Source organism: Heloderma suspectum, chromosome 11 (assembly GCF_057233095.1).
Source record: "Heloderma suspectum isolate Gila_16-S chromosome 11, 16-S_ref, whole genome shotgun sequence".
NCBI lineage: Eukaryota > Metazoa > Chordata > Lepidosauria > Squamata > Helodermatidae > Heloderma > Heloderma suspectum.
The window spans coordinates 19489799-19516870 of record NC_139468.1 but is presented as its reverse complement, the minus strand read 5'-3'; the positions used below and the strand labels follow the sequence as shown (position 1 = coordinate 19516870).

The 27072-nt window shown below is 44.8% G+C and overlaps 1 protein-coding gene across 5 annotated transcripts in view; it reads left to right on the top strand.

Annotated features, from left to right (window-relative positions):
* Positions 1-27072, top strand: part of DMXL2 (Dmx like 2) — a 123924-nt gene that overhangs the window by 94690 nt on the left and 2162 nt on the right. For 2 of the 5 annotated variants that reach the window (XM_084817103.1, XM_084817102.1), the window contains exons 30-42: positions 1280-1410; positions 2419-2504; positions 4083-4284; positions 5727-5844; positions 9546-9632; positions 9809-9930; positions 11857-12010; positions 13478-13538; positions 13708-13835; positions 18659-18736; positions 21398-21489; positions 21583-21635; positions 26013-26230. In XM_084817103.1, coding sequence (XP_084673229.1) covers positions 1280-1410; positions 2419-2504; positions 4083-4284; positions 5727-5844; positions 9546-9632; positions 9809-9930; positions 11857-12010; positions 13478-13538; positions 13708-13835; positions 18659-18736; positions 21398-21489; positions 21583-21635; positions 26013-26230 — 1530 coding nt within the window. Of the gene's footprint in view, positions 1-1279; positions 1411-2418; positions 2505-4082; positions 4285-5726; positions 5845-8544; positions 8608-9545; positions 9633-9808; positions 9931-11856; positions 12011-13477; positions 13539-13707; positions 13836-18658; positions 18892-21397; positions 21490-21582; positions 21636-26012; positions 26231-27072 lie in introns of those variants that run through there. The other 3 variants (XR_014785352.1, XM_084817101.1, XM_084817104.1) reach the window with 3 other exon arrangements.

The following is a 27072-nucleotide window of genomic DNA, read 5'->3' as shown; positions in this document are numbered from 1 at the left end:
TAAAAGACATTGCAGCAGCAATAAGATGACAACAACAGCCATTATCCACTGGATGCTCTGCCTAGAAAAATAAGACAGAATTTTGACTTGGTACCAGAAAGTTAGAAGGGTAGGTGCCAGACACATATTTCTGGGGAGGATATTCCACAGTTAGTGTGCCACCACTGAAAAGGCCCTATCCCTAGCTGTCACCTATCTACCCAGCTGGGGTAGAGTCCTGGAGGATGCTCTTAAGGATAAATCCTTAAGTGGAAGGCAGAATGCAAAGGGGTTCTGGCTCAGGGGTAGAGCACCTGTTGTACATGCAGAAAGTCCCAGGTTCAGTCCTCAGCATCTCCTGATAAGGCTGGAAAAACCACTGCCTGCAACCCTGGAGAGCCGCTGCCAGTCAGTATTGACAATGACTGGCTAGATGGTCCAAGGGACTGACTCAGTGTAAGGCAGCTTCCTATGCTCTGTATTCACAGGAGATGGGATACAGGCAGCCACAAGTTTCCTGTGGCTTTATTCTGTAATCTGCAAGCGACAGGATACATGGATGGTTGTCTTGAAGCAACTCGTGTCTCTTGCTGCACGTCTCTCCTGAGCTTTGCTAGAGCAGCCTTCTGTAGATGTAATTCTGCTGATGGCGCAGTTCTGTGGTCATGAGCAGGCTGTGGGAGTCATGGATTCCCTTCCCCCTTCTGGGGTCATAGAAGCATAGAACAGTAGGGTTGGAAGGGGCCTATAAGACCATCGGGTCCAACCCCTTGCTCAGTGCAGGAATCCAAGGCAGAGCATCCCTCTGACTTGGAATCATTGCCATTGCTGCCAGTTAGACGAAGCAGGCTTCCTGCTTAACCCAGGACCTTGTAACTAGAGAAGCAGCTGTTGATGGAGGGGATGGTCCTAGCGGGAACCTTCCAAATGCAGGATTGCAGCCAGAGACTCCTGCACTAGGATGCCATTTCCCTGCAGCTGTGTAGTGGCAAGAGTGTTGGACTAGGAGCTGGGAGATCCGGGTTCTAGTCCCCACTCGGCCATGGAAGCTCACTGGGTGACTTTGAGCCAGTCACACACTCTCAGCCCAACCCACCTCACAGGGTTGTTGTTGTGAGGATAAAATGGAGGAGGAGGAGGATAATGTAAGCTGCCTTGGGTTCCTTGCAAGAGGGAAAAAGGCGGGGTATAAATGCAATAAATAAATAAATAAAATAATTCAGTAACCTGGGTTAAAAAAGTGACATGGCAATTGGTGGAAAAGCCTATTTTGATATCTAATTTTGTCCTCTCTTTACAGCCATTCCTTCCTTTTTCAGACAGTGGTGTGATATATGATTCTGATGAAAGCATCCATAGTGAAGATGAGGATGAGGATGCTTTCCTATCTGATATGCAGATCCTGGAGCACAAGGATGCCAACTCGTACAGGTAGCGGACCAACAATTACAGAGCTAAAACTGCCGAGATGCACGTGGGAAGTTCAGCTTCTGTTCTGATGGAAGCAAAGATCCTTTGGGTCCTCTCCTAATCTAGATTTTAAATTAATCAACATTTATTTAAGTACTTTCATTACCCACCTTTCTTCTGTCATGGAATTCAAGATGGTGTTACTTGGGGTTCCCTGGTGGTCTTCCATCCAGACACTGACCATACTCAAGCTTGCTTAGCTTCAGCAAGTTTGCTGCACCCTGTGGCTTCAGGCCATCTTATGCCATAGTCTTAGTCTTGGGGCTGCAATTCATTCTGTCACTCGGTTCCTGAGAATGTTTATACAACAGTAAGTTCCATTAAGTCTAACAGTACATACTTACTTCCTAGTAAATGTACTTAATAGTGCAATTAACCTGGAAGTAAGCCCATTTAACACAGTGGAACTTCTGAGTAAGCATCCAGACGATCAGACAGTAAACGATCCTTGAAACATACAGGAGATGGCAAAAGGGTTTATAATTACATGTCATGCATGCACCAATAGTCTTATGTCCAGTTCTCAGACTGGTGAGAGCCAAAAGAGGGCAAAACTAATTTTTTTAAAGAATAAATAAAAATATAGCTTTCTTTCGATTTAATTACTGAGATGTCCCTTCAGTATTTTTAAAAACATCTAAAATAGTTAACTTTGACTATGAGCCTATGTGATCTTCCCTAGGAGAAAGTCCCATTAAAATCTGTTCTATACATGAAATATATATAGGATCGGGCTGATAGTTCTTACTTCACAAATAAATTATCTAATCTTAATATGCAGTGTGCTAGCATCTAAGCATTTAGTTTTCACACATCTCCAAATTCATCTTATTCATGTTATTATTCTTATTGATCAATTCTTACCTTTAAAAACATGGTTGGGGTGAAGGTGCTATGTGTGAACCACTGGATACATTTATTTGAGGTTTTTCCTGCACTGCATAAAACTTAAATTCTTCTTTTCTGCAGCTGGGCTCTTATCCATTTGGCAATGGTAAAACTTGCTCTGAACAATATCAAGACCTTTTTCCCCATTACTGGTTTAGAAATATCTGGTGAGTTGAACTACACTTTTTACGCTAGGCGATGTGTACATAGAAGTCCAGTCCTGGTTGCCAGTTTATTCCTGGGCCAAATTCAAAGTGCGTGGATTTAACCTATAAAGGCCTACATTGCTTGGGACCTAAGAACCTCAAAAACCTCCTGTCCCTGTATGAGCTTGCCTGGTCTGGCTTCAGAGGCATTTTTCTGTATCCCCCCTCCAAGAAAAGCTCAGCAGGGAGGGGGAGTTCAGGAACAGGCCTTTTCTGTGATCACCCTGTGTTTATGGAATGCGCTCCCCAAGACAGCTCACCTGGTGCTGACACTGTCAGCTTTTTGGTGACAGGCGTACTTATTTTTCCAGGCATTTGGTCATTAGTTATGGCCATGTTGTTTTGGGCCTGCTTTTGTGGCGTTCATTCTACACTGTGAGGGGGTGGGGAGAACGTTGTGTACTGTGGATGAACATTTTTCTATTGTTTTTTAGATTATGTTTTTATTTTTATTATTGTGCTTATTATGGTTTATATGAGTTTTGTCTCCTACATTAATTATATATAATTATATTACTATATATAATACAAATTCTGTATTTGTGTGAGTCACTTCGAGATGGCTTTTTGTGGTGGGAAGCGACGCCTAAATTTTTAATAATAATAATAATAATAATAATAATAATAATAATATAGTTTTCTGCAATAGATTCCAAAGCAAGTTGTTTTAAAAAATCCCACTGATTTCAATGGGATTTATTTACTTTTGCATGCCACCTTTCTCCCATGCCTGGCACTCAAGGAACCTAATAACTAGTCATTAAGACTGAATTAAAAGAATTGCAAAGTAAAAGCCTCAAGCAGCAGGAAAAAGAAGGAGAAAGAAAGAGACAGTACATCAGCACAGTACTAAGTTGCAGATTATAAAAGACCACCACATGTTAAAATAGTTCCCGAAGCCTGTCTGCCAAACCAAAAGTGGAACCAAGTAGAAAATCCAAACAAAACAACAAACGTGATTCAACACCAAAAGCTCAAGTAAACAGGGTAGTTTTGCCAGGTGCCTAAAAGAAAATAAAGATGGAAATAGGAGGATCTCCTGTGGGAGGGGGTCCTACAATCAGGGCACAATCACAGAGAAGGTTCTCTCCTCCGCAGGTGAAAGCACCCTCAAGTGGGTGCCTGATGATTTCAGCTGCTGGTCAAGTTTGTATGGTTCTTTGGGTTCCTCTAGAAGAGTGCTTCTCTGATCTTGAGCCCCTGTGTGGTGCAAAGACTTTAGGGGCATATCCAAGGCACACACGTGGTCCATTTGGAACACTGACCAGATTTGTTGGTCTTCACCGTTGCCTTGCATCGGCTGAGAAAGCACACAGGACCCAACGTGCCACTGCAGCTTTGGTGTGCCGCAGAAAGTTAGATGTGATGATGCACAAACTGCCTCATATTTATAACTTGCCATTCTTCAATAGAAGTAACGTAAGCACAGCACAATACAGATTTCCATAAAGATTACATTGCTGCAGGGAATGCGTTGTTGACAATACGATGCACACCATTTGGGGTGAATTGTTGCTGACCTTCATATCGCTGTTTTAGAACTTCCAGTCACATCACCACTGGGTATTGCTGTGATTAAAAATTTGGAAAACTGGGAACAGATCCTGCAAGAAAGAATGGACCAGTTTGAAGGGCCACCACCAAATTACATCAGTACCTGTTTCCTTGAACCTGCAATGGGAGCTGGAGCATCTGGTGCCCGATTAAAAGCGATGGTTGACCCTGAAAACACACCATTCAAGTATGAAAGGGGTTATGTTTTTTTTAAGGGAAATCATTAGTCTAAGCTTTGATGAATGGTAAACAACTTCCACAGTCATCTGGTGCCCTCCCAATGACTTGGACTACAACTCCCATCAGCCCCAGCTAGCATGGTCAAAGGGTCAGGCATGAGAACTGTAGACCAAAACGTATGGAGGGTACCAGGCTGGGGAAGATTTTTGAGAAAGCTGTGAGCACACAACTTATAATAACTGAAACAATAACTCCTTAATCCAGGGGTCCCCACTGTGGTGCCCATAGGCACCTGCAAAGTTTTTTTTTTTAATCCTTTTTTTAAAATATGCGTGCATGAATTTGTATATATCTATAGCACTGAATACATTTGAATTGTCAGTATATAGAAATGCAGCTGTCTAGTAATTATACATAACCTTGCTGTTTCTCTGCACCCAATCTCTTTCCTTGCTATTTCTCTCCCTTCCCCATCCCTAACCTTTTCTTTCTTTCTCTTCCTAGGCCCTAGCCTCGCTCTTTCTCTCCCACTCACTTCTTATCATGTTGTTTATCCCCGCTCCCAGCTTCTAGCTTCGCTCTTTCTCATCCCTCTACCCCTTTGCCGTGCTATTTTCCCCTCCCTCCCAGCCTCTAGCCTGGCTGTCTCTCCCTCCACACCTCTTTTGACTATCCAGGCCTTCATGGCAGCCATGATGTGACTAACCACATCCTCCATGGGAGCCATTTTATAGTGGTGCCCACAGCAGTTCCCCAAATTCCCAAATGCGCCCATAGGCCCAAAATGGTTGGGGACCCCTGCCTTAATTAGTATGTGCTCAACACATTTGTGTGTTTTTAAGGAACGTGACCAGCTTAAAAATCGAATTCCTATTTGAAACTGTTCTATATGTTGCTGCCTCAAGTAATAGCAATTCATACAGCTTCTAGTTAATAAAACCTTAAATATAGAAATGACTGTGGCCTTCATTCTACATTTACTTTATGGCATATGCTGGTGTATGGTCAATTTTGGCTTCTTTCAGAATTTTTTTTCCATTTAGTTTGTATGTGGGCTTTAATGGAATAAGGTCCATTAAACACATTACTTGTTCGTGGAGAATCTTTGTAGTCCCACTTTGGGGACGCGTCTTGTGTTCTGCAAAATTTTAAAACTTACTATATAAACTTTGATCTTTTGTGAATGCTCACCCTTTCTACATAACCTACGTGCCTGCATGATTCTGATTTATAGGTCTATTTACTTCTGATCATTCATTCTTGTGGTCAAAAGTGGTTGACCGGTACTTAGGTTAGAAGGTGGCATGCACGCAATTTCATTCATACTCTGTTGGCTCTTTGTTCCATCCCGTATTCCATTCCACTCTTTCATTTTCTTCCAGTTTTATCCTTTCTTACATTGTTAAAGAGAGAAGACTACAGTAACGCCCTTTCCCCCCCTTCGCATAGATCAAAAGATTATTCAGCGCTGCCAGCTAAGAGACTGTGGCATTTTCTGGTGAAACAAGATTTATTGCAAGATACTTTCATCCGCTATACGTTCACCAAGAAGAGAAAGCAAAGTGAGGTATACAAAAGAAGTTGCAAACACCATGATTGAAGTTATGAGTTCCGTTCTCTCTTGAACTGACTTTTTAAAAAATGTTACAGCTTTTGATATCGATTGGTGTTCGTTTCATCTTTAGTTTGCTTTAGCAGTGTGTTGTGTTATTTCAGTCTTCCCAACCTACTGCCCTCTAGATATTTTGGACTACAATGCCCATCAAGCCAAAAAGGAAAGCCACTGGTCAGGGGTGATAAGAATTGAAGTCCGAAACATCCAGAGGGTGTCAGGTTGGTGAAGACTGTGCTATCTTTACATAAATTATTATTCCTAAATACGCATGATCTGAGCTTCTCGGGACATTAGCCCATGTGTAAAACATGCATACCCACAATTGGGTATGGACTGACTTGATACTAGCACAGGAGCTCCAGTGAACACAGAGCTTCCCCCTACACAGGGGCTTCTCTGTTAGACCAGTTGAATGTCAGACCAGTTGCACACAAGCTGACCCTCAAACTGAAGTCAAATCAAGAGGCCTGCTCACACCTGGATCTTGGTGTGATCCACTCATGAAAGCACCTGGAGCTTTGGGTATGGCTCTTCAGACGTGGTCCAGCAAGGCCCTCCAACGTTCAGCAGGGGCAGGGGGAGCCCCTGTGCTTGCAGGGCTCCATCTGCCACAGCTGGCAGCATCCAGCTCCGTAAAAGTCAACGGAGGAGTGTTTGTGCTCCTGTTGCTTTGAGGCACGGTGTTCCAGTTGCTAGCAGGCCATTCGCAACTATAAAATCCCTTGAAATGAATCTTGAGTTCATGTAGATATGGAGAAACGTATCATATAACAATATGTGGCTATTATTTATCTTCGTCAGCTGCATCGCATATGAGTTGCGATGTAATGTGGCATGTGTGTAACCTCAGATTACGAAAGCCCTGCCTCTGCCTTCCAGCAGGGAGCTGTTGTGATGGGAGCGAGGGAGGGCTGCAAGGGTTGGGAGGTAATGCCAGGACAGCTACAGCACTCGGCTTGCTGCTTCAGCTGTAGCACCCTCCCTGTGGATGTCCCTGGCCAGCTGCAATGTTTGGTGAGATGCACTATGCGTTAGTGGTGGGCCAGAGAGGAAACTGCATCTCTCTTGTCCACTGACAGGTTAGAAAAAGGCAGAGACAGGCTTGAGCTTACTCTCAGTAGAAGCATCCAGTCTCCTGGATTTGGTTGGTTATGCAGCACAGGACTCTCTGGGGACATAGACTAGCGGCCTGGTAATAAGGCCAGGGAAGATTTTTTTTTACTAGGATCCCTGACGGAATTAGGGTCCTACAGAGTTGTTTTTATCTTCTTAGCAATGTTCAGTGGGGTGTGCACGTGTGAATGGTTATGTTCTTGCTCTGTTCATCCTGTTGCAAGTGGTGCATTATACTTTGGGCCAGGACTCTGACATAGACATATAACGGAGTACTTGTCAATCTCAATAGAAGGCCTCCTTACGTGGCTTGGTGGTTCTGTACCTTTGAACTGGTCTTATAACTGGCATGGTTCAAGAGTACAGATGCTGGCTAAGCTCACTGGGCTAGAGCCAGAGAAGAGCTCTGGGGGCTCATAAAGCTCCCCTCCAAAGAAATGTGCTCTGTGCAGACATAGCTCTGCCTGAATGGCCAGACCATAGCTTGGCAGTCAGGAGCATGCTGTGAGCTTGCGCACTTCTCTCCTTTCCTCGTCTCTTCTGCACGGGCACTCCCCAGCCTCCCTTCCAGTTTGGTAGAGAACTATGGTTAGCCATACCTGTGCACTCACATTTTTGATAGCCAGAAGCATTTTTTCAAACTATGGTTCAAGCTAAATACGGTTAGCGGAAGATATCGGTGCAAACATAAAGCTATTCCCTTAGCTCCCAAAGCTAAAGAACGGAGAGAAAATAGGCGGGAGCATGCCAACCTGTAGGATATTCCCTGTTGTCGAACTCTGGTTTTCCGATCAGGTGGCATTGTGTTTGCACCAAGCTACAGCCTGTTTCCCCATTACAATTCTCCACGTGAGTCTCTCTTTTCCCTGTTATGAAGCCAACGAGCCTTCTGATTAGCGGCTTAAAATCTCCAGCTAGTGTGGCGTTTGTGCGTGTTTATTTTTGGTTTATTTCAGGGGTGCGGAACCTCTTTCAGTCCGAGGGCCGAATCCCATTTTGGAGATGCTTTTGAGGGCCACATTCCAGTGGTGGGTGGGGCCAAAGGCAAAAGGGGGCGAGGCCAAAAATACCCCAAACAGCAGAATATTTTAGCTTCAAGGTCTTATTGCCAGTCACTAAGCCTCAGGAGAAGCATTTCACCCTTTCAGAATGGGAAAGAAACTGCACAAAAGTTGAGAATCCACCAAACAATCGAGGAAAGAGGTGGGGCCAGGGGAAAGGGGGGTGGCCGTCAGGGGAAACAGTGGGATGGATTTGCCCACCAGGTGGTCCAGATTTGGCCCCTGAGCCTGGGGTTCCACACCCTTGCTTTATTTACTATGCCATATGTGTTCGTCTTCCTCCAAGTGGCATTGCATTCAAAGTGAATTTGTTTAAGCCCTCTCCCTTAACAACAACCCCCCAAAAGATATGCATTTGTTATCATTAGCTGATGTAACAGGGTGTCCATTGAAACACTACTTTGGAACCTTTTCATTCCTTTCTTTTCTATTTGTTTGTGCATGTGTTTTGTGTCTGTGACCGTGTGGTGTTGTGTAGTCGGTAGAAGACCATGAGGAGCAGGTCACAAAAACCAGCGTAGCAGAAGATGGCAAAGACAAGGTAGCATCCTGCCTCCCAAACCTTCCAGCACACTTTAGAATCTACTGCGGGGCTGGCTTTCCTTTCTCTCTTTTGCTAAAAAGGAGATAATGCACTCTATGTAATCGCTCTGGCTGACTCTTTAATCTCTGTACCAACATTGGATATACAGTGACCTGGTTCGCACAGTCGCAGGGTGGTTAAGAAGCCGTGTTGGCTTCTTAACCACCCTGCACGTGCCAGTCGCATTCTACCTGATTTATGTAATTACTCTCGCCAAACACGGCTTGTTGGGATGTCTGAACTGGTGAGGGTGGGTAGTTGGAGTGGTTAACAACCGACCTAGAACAAGTGGAGGCTGGTGGCTCTGATGTCAATGGGGTGGTAAATCTGCTTCAGGTTTCAGTCAAAACCAGTCAGGACTCTGAAGGAGCTATCCAAGGTGCGGAAGCACCTTGGATAGCTCCTTCAGAGTTCTAACTGGTTCTGACTGAAACCCTGAGCAGAGCCACCAGCTTTCATTGCCTAAAACCCATGGACTGTTGTAGGATTCTTGGGTTGTTTGTTAACCACCCCAACCACCCACCCTCACCAGGTTTGGATGTCACAACAAACTGCGTTTGGCGGGGATAATTATGTAAATTGCTCCAGCATGCTCAAGATGGTTAAGAAGCCACCAGGGTTTATTAATCACCCTGCGATCATGCAAACAAGCCCACTAATAGCGGCCACGTGAACACCTCGGAACACTCACTCGCACACCAGTTTGTGTGCTAGGTCTCGAAGCATACACCTTTTGGCTACAGGAAGAGTACCTGAAGCCCAAAGGCTACTTTCCGAAAGAATGCCATAGATACTAACCTTCTCTTGCATGCTTCTCTATATATCTTGTGGACCATTCTTACCACTGTAAACATGTGAATGCACCTATATACAATATATATTTTATTGTTTTGTAGGTTGAGGCAGAACTTGGCTACCCTGGGGGAAGAGCAAAAATTATACACAAAGAGTCAGATATGATTCTGGCATTTGCAGTGAATAAGGTAAAGCCTAGCCTCTCCCTTTGCAGTGAATAAGGTAAAGCCCAGCCTCTCCCTTTGCGGTGAATAAGGTAAAGCCCAGCCTCTCCCTTTGAGTTACCACTTGTCAGTACCATTCACATTTTGCTTGCCGTAGGGCCTTACCCTTAAGCCACGGCTCTTGTTTTTGTACTGTGCAGGCCAACATCAATGAGATCGTTTTAGCTTCTACGCATGATGTTCAAGAACTTGATGTTTCTGCTCTCTTAGCTGCTCAGCCCTATATATGGATCGGAGAAGAGTATGACCGAGAATCTAAAAGGTTGGATAGTCTTGCATTGCAACTGTATTTAAGTCTAACTGGAGAGTTACATGCATAATAGCTCGAGTACAAATATATGTTATTATTTTGCAACCTTCTCCCCTTCCTTCCTAACTATGTCTGAATTGCCTCTTGGGCAGGTTGTTTTTTTTTCCTCGCTGAGTTGAACTATAACTAGAATGATTTTCTTTTCACAATAAATCTTACTTTAAGCTTGATTATTTGTGGGGGGAGAACATCCGTCCCTATGATTTAGTTATTCTAATTAGTCGTGTTCATTCCAGTGATGGAACTACTTCTCCGCAGATGTTTTTCCAAGTCTAAACTTGAGCATCTTTCAGTAGCATTATAAAATCCATCTGTTTGGGCTGAATTTTGGAGTTCAGAGTTAAGCGGCAGACAGGTGGGGAATTCCAGTGATATTTTAATACAGTGAAATGTTCTTCAGTATAATTAAATGTCATGCTTTTAAATCGTTACATGCCCCAAGCCTTCAAAATGTATTGCGTCAGGGGTAGACAACTTGGCACCCTCCAGATGTTTTGGACTACAACTCCCATGACCCCAGGCCATTGGCCATGTTAGCTACGACGGTTGGGGACTGAAGTCCCAAAACATCTGGAAGGCACCAGGTTACATTTTCTTGTATTCAGCTATAACTGATAAGTAAATAAAAACACTATGCTTAGGAAGGCTTGTGAGATCACACTTGGTTTTGAGGACAAGATGGGGACAGAACATGACAGGGCTGAGCAATTGACCAAGAGTGTCTCAAACATTATCCTAAGGGCTGTTTTATGGTACCTGGAACTTGAAAGAGCATTGTCACCCTGCACCCATAGCCATGTACGATCTGATTGTTTTTTAAGTAAAGGATACTTTCAAGACCCCTTCATGGATCACTGCCTTGTTGTGGCGAAGGGGCTTGCATAAGTCAGTGAAGCCATAAGCTATGCTGTGCAGGGTCACCCAAGACGGACAGGTCATGGCGAAGAGTTCTGACAAAATGTGGTCCACTGGAGAAGGAAATGGCAACCCACTCCAGTATTCTTGCCAACAAAACCCCATGGAACCTATCACAAGGCTAAAAGATATGGCGCCGGAAGATGAGCCCCTCAGGTCAGAAGGTGTCCAATATACTACTGGGGAAGAGCAGAGGGAATTTCCAAGTAGTGCCAGAAAGAGTGAAGCGGCTGGGCCAAAGCCGAAAGGACACTCAGCTGTGGATGTGTCTGGTGGTGAAAAGAAAGTCTGATGCTGTAAAGAACAATATTGTTTACCGGGAGAGAGCGGAGGACAGGAAGGCCTGGCGTGCTATGGTCCATGGGGTCACGAAGAGTCGGACACGACTTAACGACTGAACAACAACAACATACTTTTAAGAAAATGATATACCCTTTTCTCTGCCTTGCCTTCACCAGGGTAGAATGCTAGTTTTAATTGCCACAGTTAAAGGTAGTTCATCAAATCAGGTTGTTTAATGCACTGATCTTTAGTCTTTCCAGTCTGGGACCTATCTTTAACCCAAACCATCTATGTGGAACTCGTTTCAGGTTTTTTACTGTCTGTATGAATTATCTTGTTCCTTCTCTCACCATTCCCTTTTGCCTCATACTTTGTCCTTACCTCTGTCCGTGGCCTCCTCCTCTTTCTGCTTTACCTTCTCTTTGGGGGAAAAACATAAACAAAAGGAAAAAGAAAATAGTGATTGGATCCCATCTTAGGTAAGCCCATAATTGTGTTTTGGGTTCCATCGCACAGCTGAAATGTGCTTTAATGTACTGAATTACCCATTTTGAAAACCATATGCATTCTCATTATCACCAGTGTCACACCAACTCCTGGATGGTTGACTGTGATAATTACTAGCTTCTAAAATAATTACCAGAAAAGTAGGGATATCATGCTCTGTATTCACCTTTCCAGTTCAGATGACGTTGACTTCCGGGGTTCCACCACAACGCTCACTCAGTCCAGCACGGCATCTTTTGCAGTAGCACACATGCACCCCGTTTCCTCTTTGTCGACTTCGTCTATGCCATGGCTAGGCAGTGGGCAAACAAGTACCGGAGCTGGCGTGGTACGTAGCTTTGTCTTCGTGTAGTGCCGCGATCCACGCTTCCCAACCTGGTCCCCTCCAGATGTGTGGGCCAACAGCTTCCCTTATCCCCAGCCCGCATAGCCAATGGCTGTCCTAATCTATTACAACACTGACAAATATTTCATCTTTCATTTTATTTCTGCTAAAAATATGAGATGGCCACTAGATGGCAATAAATGCCAAATTGCTTGCAGGCTTCGTGTTCTGGTCTAAGAGATTATGTCCTGATCACATAATGACCCTATACAGTTTACTTTTACCAGTACTGTGCCCAACTCAGTATACTTTCTATATATCCCTCCATTCACATCTCTTCAGTGATACCTTGTTCTGCATTCCTTCAGGCTGGATTTACACATGAAGCAGAATGAACTGGTACGTTCTGAACATAACAAAGAACTGTACTGCTTCTGACTGCATATGGGGGAATCTCATTGTAAACGCTTCCCCATGTTTAAAAACAACAACGCCCTGCAAGAAGACACCAACAGGCCTTTCCCTTGTCTGCTAGTTGTCCACTTGCAGGGAGGGTTGCCTTTCCTTTGTTAATGCAGGGGAACTTTCAAAAACGTGTCTCCACCTGTAGTCTGAAATGCTAGAGACTGATCTACCACCTCATTTTGGTGCATGTGCCTCAAAACAGCTGAGCTGGTGAAGACATCAGGTGTTGACTCTTTATTGATTTACTTGCTCTGTTGATATGTTAACTGACACATGAAAAGATTTTGGCTCCTGCAATATGTGATGTGTTCCCCAGGAAGAAATCCACACAACCAAACAGTCAGCATTCTTTAAAAAATAAAATCAAATAATCACTACTTCAGACTGTCTTCTAAATTTACCCTTTGTAGCAGTTTCTTTTGGTTCAAAGATTGGTTAGTCTAATTACATGAACACACATGAGGTGATTTAAGGCTCCAGCCATAATATATGCACACTAGCTCTAACTGAAGAAAGGACAGTGATGCAAGATGTCACTTTGACATTTCAGGTGAGAAGTACTGGCTCTGGTAGCCTGATCTTGTTAATGTTTATTCCATGGTGTTCCATTGGGTTCAGTGGGACTTACTTCCAAGTAAATGTACATGGGATTGCACTCAGAGCCAGTGTGGTGTAGTGGTTAGAGTATTAGACTGGGACTCAGGAGATCCGGGTTCTAGTCCTCGCGTGTCCATGAAGCTCACTGGGTGACTTTGGCGTAGTCACTGACTCTCGGCCTAGCCTTCCTCACAGGGTTGTTGTGAGGACGAAATGGAGAGGAGGAGAAGGACTATGTAAGCCCCCTTGGGCTCCTTGCAAGAAGAAAAAAGGTGGCATGTAAATGTAAGATTAAATATTAAAATACATGTGGAAAGAACATCTGAACCCGAATAATCCCTTCTTGCCATGAATTTCACTATTTCACTGTCTAGAGTTCATTATAAATTTAATTTCTTTTGCTTGAAGCTCATCAAACGGAATTTGAACAATGTGAAAAGGATGACTTCCCATCCAGTCCATCAATATTGTAAGTAATTTGTGTTTAGCAGTTCTAACAGTGGGAGAATGAGTGAAGGGTATAATTCTTTATTACGCTTTCTCCTTTTATAAGTTGTATGTTCATACCTTGGTTGTGTGTGTGTGTGTGTGTGTGTGTTACGAAAGGCTTAAGGGTTACGCTCTTGGGTGTTTTCCAGACCTCACAGGAGCCCAGGATGGAAGTGTCCGGATGTTTGAATGGACAAGGCCGCAGCAGCTGGTGTGTTTCCGACAAGCAGGCAACGCAAGGGTCACTAGGATGTATTTTAATTCTCAGGGCAATAAGGTGAGTATTCCCAGCTGGACTTCTGTATCAGCATGAAAGCTGCAATCCTACATCCACTCACCTGGGAGAAGCCCCATTCATGCAGTGGGGAGTACTTCCAAGTAGACATGTGTGGTTCACCGTTCTGCGGATACTGCACTGCCTGCATTCATTTAAAAGCTTTGACAGTCATTAGAATAGCACCACTGACCCTTGTAGGGCATACAGTGAAAGTCGTGGTGTGGGAGAAGCTTAAATACAGCAGCAAACCAACAGAGTTTGTTAATGAACTTTGCTAAAACATGTATTACAAAATGGTGGTCGTTTTAGAGAAACCTATATTTACACAGTTGCACAAGCTGCGGAATTATAATCAAAAGAACATAGGAAGCTGTCTTTGATGAGTTCAGAATATTTGTTCCGTTAGGCCTGTGTGCCCTATACCACAGAGGTATGGTCCCTTCCCAAATTTCCCAAATTACCATGGCCTACAACAGGCCATTGTTTCTGGGTGGTTTGTTATCCACCCGAATAAGCCACCCTTGCCAGGTTCAGACAACATGAGAAGCTGCACCCGGGGAGGGTAATTCAGGAAATGGGCCAGCATGCGACTGGCTCGCGGCAGAGGTGGTTAACAAGCCATCATGGCTGATTAAACACCCTCGTGTCATGCGAACTGGGCCACTGTGAGTATTGCAGCTAAGCTCAGGAGGAACAGGAAAGTCTGTGGAGGGTGGCAGCTTATGTCATTGTCCCTGCTAATGAAAAATTCCCAGTGCTTTGACCCTGTGAGCCCTAGTTCCACTACAAAACTGTATGTGCTAGGTGTCTGCGTTGAGCAACCAATGGGGAAAGCTTATGCCTTCATAAATAACCTTATGTTTTGCTTATTTCAGGCCACTGATCCAAAAACTGCTGTGGTCCTCCCCTTTTCATTTCCCCCCTCTTATGTCTATGAAATGTTTGCATCTGAGCCACAGATAAGAATGTGAATGCCACTAGCCAAGCCACATGTCCTCCAGAATTACTTTTTGATCGTGGTTTAGAGACTTTTCTTATTAAAAAGAAAAAAGATGGAGAATTCCTCTGTTAGAGATGCTGCTGGCTCCATGAAGGATAGGACTACAAACAGAGATTGGCCAGGATACCCAACTAGTGTAAAATCTGTTCCGTCTAGGGATGTACGAAAGTTCCGCCACGGATCTCAGGGAGGCCGAATGCCAGTGCATTCGGCCCCCTGAAATTGGTGGCGGAACAGCCCCCCGCCCCCCCCAGGACGGGACTTACCTTAGGCGGATCTTCCTGGCGGCGGCAGCGGTGCGGCAGCTGCGGCGGCCTGTCTTCTGACCAGCTGCCGCCACCGCCGTTTCCAGGTAAAAAAAAAAAAAAAAAGACATGATAGGCTACATAAAGATTTACGTAGCCTATCACGGCTAGATTTTAAAAAAACACCGTGATAGGCTACGTAAATGTTTACGTAGCCTATCGCAGCTGATTAAAAAAAAAAAAAACGCACGTACGTTCCTTATTTTGGCACGTCTTAGTCTACGTAAACATTTACGTAGACTAAGACGGCGAAAATAAGGGGAACGCAAATAGCGTAGCGTCTACGCTATTTGCGTTCCCCTTATTTTCGCCGTCTTAGTCTACGTAAATGTTTACATAGACTAAGACGTGCCAAAATAAGGAACGCAAATGGCGGCACCCATGGGTGCCACCATTTGCGTATGCGTGTGTGTGTTGTTGTTTTTTAATCAGCCGTGATAGGCTATGTAAACATTTACGTAGCCTATCACGGCTGACTGCAGGGACATAAACGGTGGCGGCTACGACCGCCGCCATTTGCGTCCCTGCTAGCCAGCGGCCGGATGTCCGGCTGCTGGCGGAGCCGGCCGGTGGCTCCGCAGAATCCCTGCGGAGCGGAGCCAGCCGTCCAGGATTCCGGGGGGTAGGAACGGAGTGCCTCCCCCCCTGGCCAGGATTCTGGGGGGAGGGACAGAACGCCTCCCCCCCAGCATCAGCATAATCCACGGAAAGGTAAGTACCTTTCGTACATCCCTAGTTCCGTTTGCGTTGCATGGATTGTCAGGTGACTTTCCTTCCATCTGATGCTCATTGACAGCATCAGAATTTTTTTTGTTTCCGAGTTTGTGCAAATTTGCACATGCAAAAATGTGTAGATCCCCCCCAAAATGCACATTTGCATGCTTTAGCCTATGGGGAAATGTGCATTTTCAGCTGTTTTTTTAATCTTTTGCATATTTTTCTATTACTACATTTGTGCAAAATTCAGGAAAGTGAGGAAAATGTCCACAAGTCCGCAGAATCCACCTGACTGGGGAAAAGTCGGTCTGCTGCAGAATCCACAGATCAGATTCATAAAAATCCAAACTCATTTGATTCCATTGTCGAAATATTAGCTACTAGAAATGACAAGTTTGGGGGCAATACCAGTTGCTAGGTAACAACAGTGGAGGAGGGCTGTTGCATTGGTACCCTGCATGTGGGCTTTTCAGAAGCATCTCTAGGAAGCCACTCTGGGAAACAGGATGCTCTATGAGAAAGACCTTGGTCTGATCTAACAGGGCTCTTATGTTCCGATGATGAGCAGAACTCTCTGTCTTCCTGTCTGTATGTAAGGCTATAAATATTTCTCCATGTCTAATATTAGTTGTCTTAAATTAAAAGGCTGGGGCATGACAGACTCCATATGGACCCAGTTGGGAAGTTTTGAGCTTCTCTGTGCACAGTAAGGAAGAAGAAAAAGGTGTGAAGGGGGAGGAAGGTTGTCAGGTTGATGATGCTACTAGTCCTGATGGCTATGTGTTCCCTCCAGTATCACAGGCGGTATACCTATGTACAGCAGTTGCTGGGGAACATGGGTGGGAGGGCACTGTTGCAGTTCTCTCCTGCTCGTGAGATCCCGGTCGACAGCTGGTTGGCCGCTGTGTGAACAGAATGCTGGACTAGATGGACCCTTGGTCTGATCCAGCAGGGTTCTTCTTATGTTCTTATGCTGATTAGGAAAGAAGTCTTCAGAGATGCAGAGATGTAGGTTGCTTAGCAGAACACCATGATTCAATTACACCTTCGCTCAATCAAAGAAGGAGCTGCCAAGCCGGGGGGGGGGGGGTGGCAGTTGAGAAAGAATTTTCCATTTCCCTCAGAATTTCTGCATTAAGATAGCCTGGCTGTTCTGCCTTTTGCAGGAAGGCTGATTCTTTATATTTCGGTAACAAATGGACCAGGCTTTGCACTGGTTGGAATAACCCTTTATTTGATGCACCAGAGCCTTCAAGCAGACTTACACAGCTGTCAGTTGGACACATGGCGCCCGCCTCACCTGAGTGAAAGCACACCTGCTGGCACCCCCTGGGCAACACCCCTGCCACGGTGCACTCCTAAGGGAGGGCTCTGTCCGCACCATTCCCCTAAGCTGGGGGGCACCCATAGAAAGAGGCAGGCATATAACTCTGTCCTTCAGTCTCCTAATCTCCCATGGCTACAAACTATATGGTGGGCAGAGCTATGCGTTGATTAAGGAAATCTGTCCTTAGTGGCTGAAGATATTACTGCATGCTTCTACCACATGAACACATTTAAATTGATTAAAATTAATTAGTGTATTTTAAAAACAAAATCACCTTGAGGAACACACACCCCCCCAAACACACAGGGTCCCCTTAGTGTGCATGCCACATTTCAGGTGTCTAGGTTTCATGGTCTTTGTGCTATGGCAGTGACAGACAGAAACACATCCTCTGTTATTACTACAGGTTACATTGCAAAGAGAGACACTATTTTCATTGTTGTTTATAATGCTGTTTACTTAGAAATTGGTCCCACTGATTTGACCGGAATGCATTTCCAAGAAAGTGCGCGGTGTAGTGGCTCAGTGTTACCAGTAGAGCAGCCCATTCTATGGAATGGCACAAGGGCCACACAGCCTGTCTCTCTGCAGTGGCATAGCGGCACCCTTTGGAATCAGTGTTGGTTCCAATGTGAGCAAGATTTAATAGCTTTTCCAGCCAGACATGACCATTAATATGGAAGTTGGCATGATGCCCTTCATTTCATTGAACTTGTTGGCTTAGAATGATGGGCACAGGTTTCTAATAAACGCTCTCATATAAAAGGTTTTTTTTAAAAAAAGTCATTGAAATAAACATTAAATATGTAACCTGGAATATTAAGGTGCCTTAAACATTATTGAATGTTTATTTCAATGCCTTTTTTGAAAAGCATTTATATGAGGAAGTTTATAAGAAACCTGTACTCATCACTCTCAAGTCAACAAGCGGTATGGAACCTGGAATATCAAGGTATCTTAAGCAAGGATGTCAGAAAAATCCACAATGGAATCAAATGAAATCAGGTTTCTGTTAACCTGACCCACAGAATTGGGACCAGTTTTCCCAAGTCACATGGATTCTGCAGATTTGTGGACTTCTTTTTTTTTTCTTTCTGGAATTTTACGCAAATTAGTTGTTAAAAATACATAAAATAAAGGAACACAGGACAAAAATGTACATTTCCCCCATAGGCTAAAGCATGAAAGTGTGCATTTTGGGGGGACTTGCACATTTATGGGGGGATTTGTGCATTTTTGCATGTGTGAATGGGCACAAATGTGAGTTTGTGAAATTCAGGAAGTAGGAAAAAATCTGATTCCTCCAGTCCACAAAATGCAGACAGAATTTTTGTGTGTGTGTAAAAATCCATACATCCTTAATCTTAAACAATAGAGGCCCTGATTATTGAAAATGGATGAGAAGCTGCTCTTGGCATATGTACATAAAGTCCTGAGAATTGTTAATGGAACATGCGACATCTGTCTCTTGTAGTGTGGTGTAGCTGATGGAGAGGGGTTTTTAAGTATTTGGCAAGTAAACCAAACAGCAACCAATCCTAAGCCCTACCTGGTAAGTAATCAGGACCATTCTTCTTTGCATTTTATTTTAAATCTCCTTATTTTCCTGCAGCTCAAGGGGAAGTTCAAGCATTCTGACTGGTCCCATTGTTTGTGCTTGCTTTTCTGCAATACAGTAAAGCAGGGGTGTGCAACTTCTGGAAGGAGGTGTGTATTGCCCCCCTGGACCCCATTGGGACCACACACCCACGCCACCGAAATGTGGAAGCATGGCAGCAAAGAAGGGGCAATTTTGCTGTAAAGCAAAGCATGCACCTTGTTTTCAAGCAAAATCTCACAGAATGCTACCGGGAGCACGATTTTGCTTGAAAACAAGGCGCATGCTTGACATGTACCTTGCTTTAAAGTAAAATTGACCCTTTCTTTGGCACCACCAAATTTCGGCAGCAAACAGCCTTTTTTTTTTTTGGCCACCCTGGCCATAACAAATTTAGCAGGGGGTGGGGGCAGCAGGAGAAAGGCAGGAGCCACAAAAAAGGTACATAGAGCCATGGGCTTCACGGTGCCCAACCGTCCTGTGAAGTAAGAAGTGTAACGTTACTTGGATGCTGTTTTAAACTTCATTTTAGAACTCTGATTCTTTCACTGTGAAACACGCCTCCCCCAGTAGCGACGAGGCAGGCAGTTGGGAGAGGAAAGTCCATTTAGCTGTTGCACATGGGAGGGGGCGCCATCTTGTCCTTTGCTTCAGGCAGCAAAATGTCTTGAGCCAGCCCTCCTTATGGTACAGCTATCAGAGCCTACTAGTCACAATGGCTGTATCTTACCTCCAGATTCAGAGGCAGGGTGCCATTGTATACCAGTTGCTGGGGAACATGAGCAAGAGGGTGCTCTTGCACTCAAGTCCTGCTATGGGATTCCCTTGGGCTAGATGGGCCCTTGGTTTGGTCCAGCAGGGGTCTTTTTGTCTTCTTCAGTGACACAAAGAGAACAGATGTTCAGGTTATAGGTGAGGGGCTGTGTAGGAAAAGAGCAATTGAGATCCCCTCTTTTAGAGTACAAAACACTGGTATGTTTTAAATATTTCTGTCCCACCTCTCCTATGCTGAAGGCAACTTACAGCAGTATTTATTCATAAACTCGTAATGGTCGGGAGCAAGCGCCCCCTAATTAGTTGCCCCTTAAACCTCTAGTTTTGAGGGTACCCGAAATACTGCAGATGTCTACAGAACGTTGGGATTAATTTCATTTCTCAATAGGACCAAATTAAAGGGCTAAGAACTCCATAGTTGTGTTCATGCAGAGATGAGCGTATTTCCCTTTTCCAATGCATCTTCCACCACGCTGTACAGTTCAAGCTACTGCATTCTCTGTGGCTCGCAGTGAGTCAAAGGCTTAGATAACTAACTCCGTGTGACCCCATTGAGAAAAGAATCGCGCAGACTACAGGATGCCTGACACGTGCTTCTTCACACAGACAGACGGAGTGGTTTCAGGGCCAGAAAAGCTTGAGGCCTTCTTCTGGTCACCCATACCTTGTCGGTTTTCATTGGGGCATCGCTGGAAGGGGCTTGCCAGCTGCACCTCATGGGGTAGAATTCGCAGCAACTAGCTTTTAACAGTGCTGAGGTCATGGGTGGGCAGAAGGTAGATCGGGACCTGCTGGTAGGTTACTGGATGATTTGCAGTGAATTGGCAAGGTTTCTGACTCCCAGTAGTTTAACAACAATCCTCCCCGCAACTAAGCTATTAGAATCCCTGATCTGCAGTAACGCCAATATAGATGTATACTTCTATATTCAGGTTAGCCTAGTATAATTGGCTCATTGGGATACAGTAGGTCAGGGGTGCAGAACGTCAGGCCCCGGGGCCAAATTCAGACTTCCTGGGGTCCCAATCTGACCCTAATGCATTCCCCAAATGGCCATGCCCTTTTACCCTAAACACTGATAGGTTGGTGGTTTTCTGGCTTTTCTGTCATTTTCCCCCCATTTGAAACAGTTAGTTGCTGGCAGTTAAAGCTTTAAGCTAAAATATGTGGGTATTTTTGGCCCCGCCCCTTTTGCTTTCAGCACCGCCCACCCCTGGATTGCGGCCTCAGAGAGGTTCTCTGAAGTGAAATTCGGCTCTCAGACTGAAAGAGGGTCAACATCCCTGCAGTAGGTCAACTTTGCCCACCGAGCCACGATGTTGCATCTGGCTGCTCCCACCATCACTGCTTTGTGCCTGGTTCTGTTTGGTGGTTCTTGGAGTCCATGCCTGACCTAGGTGGTGGGGACAAAGTGTTGCCTTGGGAGATGTATGGGTTTAACCACTGCTTAAGGGTCCCACCTGTGCTACTGAACTTCCTGATGGTTAATCATGGCTTGGTTTCCGCTCTTTGTGATGCTAGCTATGCAAGGCATGGAAGCAGTCAGTCTCTCCGTCCAGACTGGTAGAACACCTTGTCCTTTAGCACTGCCATATTTTAATTATCTTGCACCTCTTGGCAATCGCACAAAAAAAATGCAGTTATAAATGAGGGTGTTAATTACTTTCCTTTTCATTTCCTGTACTTTAGAGCTGACATCATGCTGGGTATTAGTTTGTTTTTAATTATACTTTGTGTTCCAACTCTTTTGCTTGCAATTATGCTATTACTAGGCATCTTGACGTTCCTGTTGGCGGTTTTGTGCCATGTGGCTGATAACATTGTGTGTCTTGGTTTTCACAGAGCTGGCAGTGCCACAGCAAAACCACAAGTGACTTTGCATTTATTACCTCTTCGAGTCTAGTAGCCACTTCTGGGCAGTCCAATGACAATAGGTGCGTTCAAAGAGCAAAATAGAGAAAGCATGGAGCATAGCGTAGACTTGGTGACTGGCTCGTACTGATCCTTTTTTTGTGTTTCTTCTGCAGAAATGTGTGTCTGTGGGACACCTTGGTGTCACCAGCTAATAGCCTCATACATGGTAGGTTTTATTCCAATATATCTTTGTGTCAGTGATGTTGCATGTCTCATGGATGGGTTCTGGACAGGTACTACCTTGTCCTTCCCAAGCTTTAGCGGTTGACCACTCTGTGAACAGAATACTGGGTTTGATCCAGCATGGCTCGTCTGATGTTCATGCCTCAGAGAACATCTTCTCCTTTATTTACTTACTTACTTACTTACTTACCTACAGTATTTGTATACCGCTCCATATCTAAAACAGATTTCAGAGCGGTGAACATAAAAGATAAAACAGTAAAAGAATAAAAAGATTAAAACACCATTTTATTTATTTATTTATTTATTTATTACATTTATTAATCGCCCATCTGGCCGGTCACCCAGCCACTCTGGGCGATGTACAACAATAAAAACAGTTTACACAATAAAATTCAACATTAAAAATACCACATTTCTAAAATTACCCTAGCCCACCCCAAATGTCTGCCTGAACAACCATGTTTTTAATGCATGGCGGAAGCTCATTAAAGAGGGGGCATGGCAGAGTTCCCTAGGGAGGGAGTTCCACAGAGTGGGGGCCACCACAGAGAAGGCCCTCTCCCTCGTCCTCACCAGCCTAGCTGTCCTGGCTGATGGGACTGAGAGAAGGCCATCCGAGGCTGATCTTGTTGAGCAGCCTATCTGGTGTTGCTGCTGGAGGTGCTCCTTGAGATAGGTTGGGCCGAAGCCATATAGGGCTTTAAAGGTCAAAACCAACACCTTGAATTTGGCCTGGAAAACAACTGGTAGCCAGTGCAGCTCCTTCAGCACTGGAGTGATGTGATCTCGCCAGCGGCTGCCTTTAATCAGGTGATCCGCTGCGTTCTGTACCAGCTGCAGCTTCCAAACCGTCTTCAAGGGTAACCCCACGTAGAGCGCATTACAGTAGTTTAAACGAGAGGAGACCAGGGCATGTACTACCGATGGGAGCAGATGGTCAGGAAGGTAGGGGCGCAGCCGCTGTATCAGATGGAGTTGGTACAGCGCTGTCCAGCTCACAGCTGACACCTAAGCCTCCATGGACAGCTGGGAGTCTAAGATGACCCCCATAATATTAAAATTATGCTGTATTAAAAAACAGAATTCCAATACAAAACCATGGCTGATCAATTAAGGAATGCCTTCTGGAACAGTGCTGTATTCAGGATGCACCAGAAACAACACAGCGTTGGCGCCTACCTGTCCTTCAGGGGCAGGGAGTTCCAAAGAAAGGGGGCAGCCACACTGAAGGATCTTCTCCTGGTGGACTTCAGTCAGGCCATAAGTCCATGTGGAACCATATGAGAGTCCCTGTGCAGTTAAGATCTTACTTCTGAATGGAGGGGCATGGAAATTGATTTTCTCTTCTTCTTTTTGAGGAATAGATTATTTTTTATTAAAAACAATTCTTATTGCACTATTAGTCGCAACAGATTAAAAAAAAAATATGAGAACTTAACTAAAGGATCCTTGATGTTCTGCCGGGTTCAAGAACCTGGTGATGGCATACATTCCAGATGCAACAAATCCTAACGCACTTCAGCTGCCATCAGTTGAACATAGGATTGTGCTCAGAAATCTCTCTTAATTGTGTGATAGCCCCAGCCTTGTCGCCCATCTTCTGTGTTACTGTGTTGTCCGTTGCCCTGGTTCTTCAGATGCATGATGGGCCAAATGTGTGTGTGTGTTTTTAATTAAAACTTCCTTATGCAGCCTGACACTTCTCTGCATGCCCACACCCCTCCCTTCCTCCCTGAGCAGGTTGGAGTTTGTAGCAAGATATGCCTTCTCCCCTCAGATCCCTGTCTGGAGAACTGAGTGGCCTCAAGAATTTTTCAGGCTTTAGCCATCCCTGTGCTAGACTAAACATCAGCTAATCAGTGCGATAACAACACAAGAGCGGCCTCCATCGTAATAGCCCGCGCTTGGCTAGGGAGTGTAAAAAGCTACGAGACAGACCAAGTATTGCAGGGAAGGCCGGATGCAAGATTTCCTGGCAAAGGTGCAGAGTCACAGTGAAACAGTTGGATGCAATCCCAATGAGGAGACTGCATTATTTATTATTTATTTTTATTTATTTATTTCATTTCTATGCCTCCCAATAGCCGAAGCTCTCTGGGCGGTTCACAAAAATTAAAGCCAAACAACACACAACAAAACAATTTAAAATATATAGAACATTAAAACCACAATATAACAATGCAACCACAACAAAACCTAGCAGCAGTGCAGGAGTTTAAAATACAGATTTAAAACAGCAAAGCTAAGAGTCTAGAAAGCTAAAATGCTAAAATGCCTGGGAAAATAAAAAGGGCTTCACCTGGCACCGAAAGGAATACAATGTAGGCGCCAGGCGAACCTCACTAGGGAGCTCATTCCAGAGCCGGGGTGCCACAGCAGAAAAAGCCCTCCTCCTAGTAGCCACCCGCCTCACTTCCTTTGGCAGGGGCTCACGGAGAAGGGCCGCTGATGATGATCTTAAGGCCCGGGCAGGCACATATGGGAGGAGGCGATCCTTCAGATAACCTGGCCCCAAGCTGTTAAGGGCATTACCCTCAGCTCTGTTGTCTTTGATGGCAAACCCCTCAAACGACACGCTGACTCTTTGATTTTTGCTCTCTTAAAATCCAATGGGTTCACGGGCGAGGCAGAAGCCTGTGCTACTTCAAGTTGTTCCTCAATAAACTGTAGTCACTTTCCTTAATCGCTTGTAAGCAAGGTTTCTTTTCGGGCTTGCCTCCTGGCTGCACAGATGTTGTATTTATAGGAGCAGCTAGTAATTAGGGGAAATAGGAGGTTGGAATATTAAAGAAATGGAAGAAATGATGTAGCTTTGACAACGCAAAAAACCAGCATCCATCTCTGCCCCCCACCCCCCGCAAAAGAAACCTATTTCTCACCAGTGGTGCCCAAAGCTACTCAATCCACCCAAATTTGCATTTCAGTGTTTTCTTCATGCTGGCAGTGATTCACTTCCAGATGTATTTCAGAGAGTCCCAAGATAACGTTTTGCCCTGATTGATTGATTGATTGATTGATTGATGTATTGCCCACCTTTCTGCCAAAAATGGCACTCAATGCCTCTAACAATAATAAAATACAGGTTAAAAACAAAGTCTCAGTTAAAACATCACATAAAAACAGATCCATAAAAACCCAATGAAAATCACAATAATAAAAGGAATGGGCAGCATCCAACCAATTAAAAACCCCTTCAGCGACAGACCAGCTTAGCAGAATAAAATCATCTTTGCCTGCTGGTGGAAGGTCAACAGAGAGAGGGCCCACACATTCTCCCTCGGCAGGGAGTTCCAGAGCCTGGGAGCAGCCACTAAGAAGGCCCTCCCTTGTGTCCCCATCAAGTGTGCTTCCAATGGCCATGATACCAAGAGCAGGGCCTCCCCACAAAATCATAAAACTTGGGCAGGCCCACATGGGAGAAGTAGGGAGAGGGCCTTTTTTCCAGCTTCTGGAAAACCCTCCACAGAAAGGTCTACCTGCCGTCTTCCTTGTTATGTTTTAGGCACCAGGTTTAAACTTCTTTTTCTTTTCTTTTTTTTGCTTTTGGTGGTTATCTGCTCAGAACATTTACACAGACTGTTGTATTTCCTTTTTTAAAAAAATCTGGTATTTTATTACTTTTACTGCCGGATACTGTTGGTGGTGTTTTTTCCTGTCTGCTGTTATTTGGCTCTTTATATGTTGCTGTATTTTTAAATGTGTTTTATTAGTATTTATTGGAAGTAGGGATATTATTTTATTTAATATTTATTGCTTTGGAAATATTAGTGAAAATTTTAAAGCTGGATATAGTTTTTAAAATTAAATATACATATACATTTTAAGTATACATTTTAAATATACATATACACTTTAAAGCAGCATATACATTTTTAAATTAAATCAATATTCTATATCAGTGTTCCATTCAAATGGCAAACAGCATTGGTATAACTGGGACCTGCAACAAAGCACTGCAGTTTATCCTCACCTCCGAACCGGAGTGCTCCTATTCAGTGTTCCTGCTAGCCAGACACGCCTGCCACCTGGATACTATAATCTGTATAGTATCTGGATTCTTGAGTTGTAAGGAACTCAAGACAGGGCATTCCAAAACTCAAAACCCCATCCCTTCCATGGTTTCCATTTTCCTATTCCAACTGAGAGTCAACATTTCATGGCTACTGAGCTTATTCAGTCCTTATTGGGCTGTTTTGGGGGGAGTCCCCCCCCCCAATAGACATAGATATAAACGATAGTACTCTCCTTGGCTCTGTCGGCACTCAGCACCTGAGTTCACTCTTAGAGGGAGTGATGAGTCTGCTGCATGAGACTAGTGGTTTATAAAAACTGCATTATTGTGTGTTTTCCCCCGTAGCCTTCACTTGTCACGATCATGGTGCTACCGTGCTTCAGTATGCACCAAAGCACCAGCTGCTTATCTCTGGAGGCCGGAAAGGGCATATTTCCATCTTTGACATCAGGCAGAGGCAGGTCCTCCATACCTTCCAAGCGCACGACTCGTCGATCAAGGCCCTGGCCCTGGACTGCTCTGAAGAATGTTTTTCCACAGGCTCTGCAGAAGGCAACGTGAAGGTAAGGCTGCCCGGTCCCGAGCTGCAGGTCAAACGGGACCCGTGGAAAATCCACTTCCTGGCTCGCGTGGGGAGCCTCCGCAGACGCAGGAGGTGCTCCTCTCCAGCCTGTCGCCCTCCACATGTACAGAGTGGCGAAAGGTGGTCGAGGTGGGGCTCGAGGGCTCCCTCTCCTCACATCTTTGCTTCCCACATGGATGGAATGCCTGCATAGGTCTCAAAAGTCGGCTAAATACAGTCTACCAGCAGAGCACTAATGGCTTTCTAAGAAGTTTGCTCTTGCATTTGCTAAACAAATCCCAGCAGGTAGGAACATAGGAAGCAGCCTTATAGCCAGTTGGACTATTTGTCCATCTAGTCCTGTGTTGTCTGTTCTGACAGGCAGTAGCTTTCCAGACTCTCACGTGGAGGCCTTTCCTATGGTCTGTTACCTCAGGTGGGGAACCTCAGGCCCAGGGGGGCAAATCTGGCCCTGCAGGTTCCTGAGATGGCCATGCTCCTTTCCCAGGCCCCACCTCCTTTCCCTCAGCCACCAATTAGGTGGTTTTTATGCATTTTTTTCCCCATTCTACCAGGTTGAAATGTTTTCTTTACCGGCAGTAAGAGCTTTAAAGCTCCAGTTGGCTGGTGTTTTTGTATGTTTGGCCCCACCCCTTCTGTCTTTGGCCCGTCCCCCTTGCAGTCAGTCCCCACCCACCACTGGAATGCAACCCCCAAGACAGGGGAGGCTGGTGGCTCCAGTTTCGGTGGGGTGGAGATTCCATTCTGGGTTTTAGTTACAACCAAAGTAGGTGCAGCACCTTGGATAGCTCCTCTAGCCTTCTAGCTGGTTGCAACTAAAAC